Below are 6,076 nucleotides of genomic sequence, written 5' to 3'. Positions count from 1 at the left end.
CAAGGTATGAAGCGTTGAGAGCTATAGACCGACTGTTCTTGCCCTTGTAAAACAAGTTCTGTACAATGTAGCATATGCTTAGATTGCGATGATGTGAATATTGCGTAAAAGCTCTCTCTAACTCCGGATGATCACCCCCTTCACGCATAAGGTCATCGACAATGATCATGTTTATATGGGACGGCGGCAGTAGCTCATCATCGTTGAGATTATCTGGTATACCCTCTATAAAACGGATATGTGGGAAACAACGGGACAGGGCTGTATAAAGAGGCTGCCAGCAGGAATATAGCCACACAATGTTATTAGGGGTTTGGGATAAAACAGAGGGCGCATTTTCTAAGAGCTTTTTTATAAAATAGCTCTTACCACAGTTTGAGGGGCCTGCTAACACGCAGGAGAAGGGATGTTGCAAACGGGTGTCCATGGTATGGGGGTGTCTCTCTAATGGCTCTAATAACCATAAGGGATTGTTTTATAGTCCGCGGTCAGGATCCTTTTATCAAAAACAACGCGCAGGGTTTTATGTAAGGGCTGCGTCGTAATTTCCCATTTCTTTTTGGATCTGACTATGCATGGTTGGTTCACAACTATGGTCTTAGCAGTTTCACAATCGGCTGATGCAGCGTATTCGTGCACCAGATTCTTTAGACTGTCAAAATTGATTTTTAGGGTGTTGCTGACATTTAAGGTTATACCTTTGACCTTCATACACACTTTATTCATGTTTGTGCGGTAGGTGTAGGTCTTAGGTCCTGACGATACGTATTCTATTATATGCTCACCCTTATCGAGCTCGCTGGTCAAATCACCCAGATAATCCCCAAGAGGAGGGTCTTCATCCCCTTGTTTACTCAGAAAAATCACCGAGTCGGTATCATGATACAGACAGCGGTCCTGGAGTTTATCCATAACCCTGTAGAGCTCTAGACGGGCGTGGGCTGTAGTGAAACAGGCTATGAAGATATTTATGTTGTTACACGTTGTGGGGTATGCTTTTGTGTATTTCCAACACACTGCCGCTGTCTCGTCATCGATAAAATTGCAGCTGGACACCTCATAACAGGGGGCAAATAGGTACTTAAACAGCTCGTCCGGATCTGTTATTAAGGTCGTATTTGATAGGTTTGTACGCTGTGCGAATTTTCCCCATAAGGAGTTGAGGCAGAGTTTAGCTAACTGGCGACGGGCCGGGTTGACCTCTATCATATGGGGGCGTAAATGTATACCCTCGTGAGCATAGTAGTCATCGATGTATTTCTGCTTTGCATCCTGACTAGTACACCATTCGGGATACCCTGAGGCCTCCTGTTTGTCTCTGAGAAACAGATTAATGTACGGGGCAAAGAGCTGGGTCGTAGTCCTCTTAAAATGCCACACCTCGTGTATCCTTCCGAGCCTGTAACCTTTCTCTAGCGCCACTTCGACCTCGATACTGCACCAGGTCCCTGTGAGCATCCTTTGCTCATCGGTGTGCCTGCAACCACCGGTCTCTTTAAGCAATGCGCATGTTCGACATAGGGGGAACAGCAGCTTACCATCGACTCTGTAGGGTAACACTGGAAAGTAAAGCCGCCTTGGCGGATAGATTTCACATTTAACTGACCCAAAGTATTCCGAAAGGGGCTTAAAGTCTCTATATATGATGGTAGGATGTCCTAAGGGGTATACCTTCATTTTGTTTACAAAGGGGTACAGGCTGGTAAAATCATAGTAGTGTATTTTCTCACCCTCATCCGTGGCCCTGTACAGTTGTATGGCGTTTGTACGGCCTCCGAATAAGGCATCGCGGGGTTCCAAGGGTTCTGGTAAATCATGACTCTGAAGGTAAGAGATGAGCTCGGTGTCGGTTGTTAACATCTCTAACCACTCGTGCTCCCATAGAACCCTCATAGCAAAGCCACATTTTTCAACATACTGGGCCTTCAGCAGAGTACGTCTGTGTAAGTGCTCAAATTTGGCACCCAGAAGTTTGTTAAACTCGTGGGGCTTGTAACACTGAGGGCAGCCGTGGTAAAAACAGCCGTTGTATTCAAAGGCCGTCGCCACCCCGTTAATTACAGCGTACCCGTCCAGGTAAGAGGGCCCCACCCGGTATTCACCACCCTGCAGGGCGTGTTGAATATGTACGTCTTCCTTCTCAGAGATGTACATGAGCCACCGGATCGAGGGGGTTGAATAACGTTTCTGTTTACCGTTATAGAGGTCTGGCGGCACTAGAGCGATACTTTGAGGTCTTAAAAACATGTGTTTGTAGATGGACATACACATGGATGCCAAAGTGATGTTTTGAAAAGGGTCTATGTATGCGACCTCTTTTATCATTGGAGCCATCTTCGGTTTCAAGACCCGACTTTTCTTTGTCATTTGAGGTTTCTTAGGCTTCAGCATTCTGACTTTCTTAGTCATCACCACCACAGCGTCTCTGAAGAGGTTACACGCTTGGCGCAGGATCATTACATCAGCCTGACAATAAGCTTTCAACTCTGTTTGAAAATGAAACTCTTTTTCACGGTTTTCAGAGTACCATTGTAGAAAGCTCTCTTTCTCGGCTGGCATCATATATTGAACCCCGTAACTGTCAGGAGATGGCATGGGCCCCACATAATTCTGGTTCGCCCATGTGTTAAAAAAGTGTGGAAAATAACCCTTACACCCTGGGAAACCAAAGGCTTTTGGCAGCTTACTCAATTTCATGGGTAGGAAATTCAGAGTGTCTATAAACCTTATTTGTAAATGTCCGACTGTTAACAACATCAGCTTTGAACCCTGAGTAATGAGTTCTACTTGCACCTTTTCACGAATCATATTTTGTAAAATAAAGAATGAGTCGTAGGCTTTTGAGTTGTGGGCCAGCATAGTATACCCTTTGAATTTGGTTTGAATGAAAGTGTTAAGGAAATCACCAACGCACGTTCGGCCTTCAAACTCCCAGCTGTCGTCGGAAGTTAGATGGTGTGCGTAAATATAGTTAGGTTGGTGTACACCCGTCTCCTGTGTGCACTCTATATCAAACACTATGTAGGCTTCGGTTTTGGTCTGGGGCTGGCCTTTAACCATGTAGCAACGATGGTTGGTACCCGCCGCATAAGACGTATGGCATCGGGGGCATTTCATACCTTTGCATTTGTGATCAGATGCCACATACCGACCACACTCAAAACAATCCATTTTAGGGGTGCATTTAACAGCTTTCTTGTGGATGGTCAAACAGTCTTGAGAGCGACAAAACAGCTTACAGGTGCGACACCTCACCTTCAGGGCGGTATCTACGAAGCAACCATCCCTCTGGCACATCTTACAGTGCATTTCACACTGATGACGGTCCTTAGTGCTGTATATATGGTCGCAATGGGTGCACACATACTTGACACCCAGAAAACCTTTAAGGTTTAAGATCCCGTAAAAGTGATTTTCGTGGTGAAGCACATATACGGTCTTGTTCCTCACCGGGCTGCCAGTTGTAAAGTACTTCCAAGAGCCATTGTGATAAAGAACTTTCACCGTCACAGCGAAATAGTTCTCAAAAAGACCTTGTGGCATCTCATGTTGAGGGGTATTAGAGTGTTAGCATTCCCATGTCATCACTAGCTGATGTCATGGACTGTTGAGCTGACAAGGTTCTGGAAAACCTCCAGTTGAAGACTGATAGCTGGCGGTTGGATGGGATCTTCCTTGCTGTAATAAATCTTCTACTTTTCATCTACTCTGTATCCTGTTTCTCATTCAAGATACTTCATTGGCGTAGTCGGCATTGGAACAGGAAGATCTCAACACGGGAGTCAAGCTATTAAATGGTCTCTTTTCCTCTGAATTTTAAAAAAAAGGAAGCCACATCAGTCTCCATTAAATTTGAATATTGGATTATACTGGATGCGTGCACCCGGATTGTCTTCCGTTTGAGAAGTGGTGTGCCACAGAGATCGTCTGGCTGTATGGAATCTCTAACTGCCTGTGATCACAACGTGAAGCCTGGTACACTCGCATCTCTATCTGTCTACAGTTACAACGTGAAGCCTGGTGCACCCGCATCTTTATCTGTCTGCAGTTATATCGTGAAGCCTGGTGCACTTGCGGCGAGACTTTTGGTTTTCTCAGCGCCATACACATCGGCTCCGTAATTTCTGAACTGGTGGTGTGCCGTGTACAACACTTTCATCGGCATTGTAACCGGTATCGAGATTCAGATCAGAAATATATAATTTCTACAACAGAGTAATCGACTTCAATCTCTAACATTCAAAGACAAACATTTACGTTGCAACGGACTCGGTTCGGCATACCTGGAAATAGAACTTTCATCCTGAAGTTGGAGTTCTTCTTTCTGTGAGCTGCTCCTGGCATTCCATGGTTAACCTTCATCGCGCTCATTCGGTGATTGACGTTACAGGATTCTCCGAAGAACTTTGGAACATGTATTCTTCATCGCGCTGAGTCGGAGTTTGACTTCTCTGGCATCCTGTAGTGCGTCATCGCGCATCACGTTACTTTGGATGTGCGTGGTAGCCATTTTGTTGCTGGTTGCTTAGCAACTAAGTTTTTTTACATATTCATCTGTTTGTGTCCGAGACTGTGGTTTTGCCATATAATACTTGTGATTTGCATCAATAAGTCCGTAGTAAGTAATACTGTTGGTGTGCATGTATAGTTTTTAAGGAAAAAAAAAAGGTCGAGAGTTAATTTAAAAAAAAAAAAAGCAAGGGAACGAATTTGTTAGTACTTGTTTTAAAAAAAAAAAAAAAAAAAAAAGTTAACATGCTGAGTTAACTTAGATCAGGGTCTCTATCACTATAACGCTGGCCATTACATTAATTATTAATTTAATTAATTACTTGATATTTAACACATTAGCTATCCAGCCATGCAGAATGTTACTGCAGCACCTTTCTTCTTATCATGTCCTGGTGCCCCTCCAATCAAATGGAAAAAATGGAAGGTGGTATTTGAAAGGTATGCTAGGGTATGTGGTCCGTCATTAAGTGCTGAAAGACGGTCGGCCTTATTACTTCATTGTTTAGGTTCGGAAGGCCAAGATGTGTTTGACAACTTGCCAGATCTATCGGCTGAAGAAGCTAGAGGCTTAAATGATTATGACATTTGTATTAAGAAGCTGGATAAGCATTATTTGCCAAAAGTTAGCACTATCCTGGAAAGGTATCAATTTGCAAAGAGAATGCAATCCACCGACGAGTCAATTGAAGATTATATAACTCAGTTAAGGAAGCTTGCTTCTTCTTGCAAGTTTGATAATTTAACTGATGAACGCATCAGAGATCAATTCATGTTTGGGTGCAACATGGAAAAAGTTAGAGAAGAGTTATGGTTGAGGGATGAACCGTCCCTAGATGAGGTGTTAAATGTTGCAAAACGCATTGAACACTCTTTAAAATGTGTTGCGGTGATAAAGAAAGATGCTGAAAAAGGGTCAAAGGTTGAGGTGGTAAAGATTAAAACAGAAAAAGGTGACCAAAATACTAAAACACAATCAGACAAAGTGGGGATGGAAAGGAAGTGCTATAGATGCGGTAAAATGGATCATTTGGCTAATGATAGGAAATGTCCAGCTCTCAGTCAAACATGTTCTAAGTGTAAATTAAAGGGGCATTTCACTGCCTTTTGTAAAACTAAACTCAAGACAAAGGTCAAAGAGGTGGAAATTTATCAAGAGGATGATTCTGAGAACTCAATTTGTGGACAAATTGTAGTACAAGTCGAGGAAAAAACTAGTAAAAAAACAGGACCATATGATGAAATTATGGTGGAGGGAGAAAGTACCAAGGTACTATTTGATTCCGGTGCCAAGATCACCATAGTATCTAATGATTTTTATATAACCAAACTTAAGGGAAAGATTACTCTCATCAAACCAGACATTATACCGTTAGCTTATGGGGGAGAACCAATAAAGTTACATGGGTATTTCAATGGTCTAATAGAATATAAAGATCGGTTGATTAATGGGAAAATCTATGTTTCAAAGCGTGGAGACAGCATCATTAGTTGGCTGCATCAAGGGGATTTAGGAGTGTTTCTTGATCCAAATGCAGATTTTCCGATACAATTGAGGGAGAGGATT

At 42.9% G+C, this 6,076-nt stretch overlaps 1 protein-coding gene across 1 annotated transcript in view; it reads right to left on the bottom strand.

The window, feature by feature from the left end:
- Positions 1–453: 453 nt before the first annotated feature.
- LOC146785383 (uncharacterized) overlaps positions 454–6,076 on the bottom strand; it is a 29,693-nt gene continuing 24,070 nt past the window's right edge. The window contains exons 6-7 of the mRNA XM_085633035.1: positions 1,539–3,533; positions 454–941 (exon numbers count right to left, since the gene is read on the bottom strand). Of these exons, the coding sequence (XP_085489161.1) occupies positions 454–941; positions 1,539–3,533 (2,483 nt within the window). The remainder of the gene's footprint in view (positions 942–1,538; positions 3,534–6,076) is intronic.

This window comes from Triturus cristatus, chromosome 11, assembly GCF_964204655.1.
Source record: "Triturus cristatus chromosome 11, aTriCri1.1, whole genome shotgun sequence".
NCBI classification, from domain to species: domain Eukaryota; kingdom Metazoa; phylum Chordata; class Amphibia; order Caudata; family Salamandridae; genus Triturus; species Triturus cristatus.
Note: the sequence above shows the minus strand (reverse complement) of the source record. Positions and strands in the feature narration are given on the sequence as shown.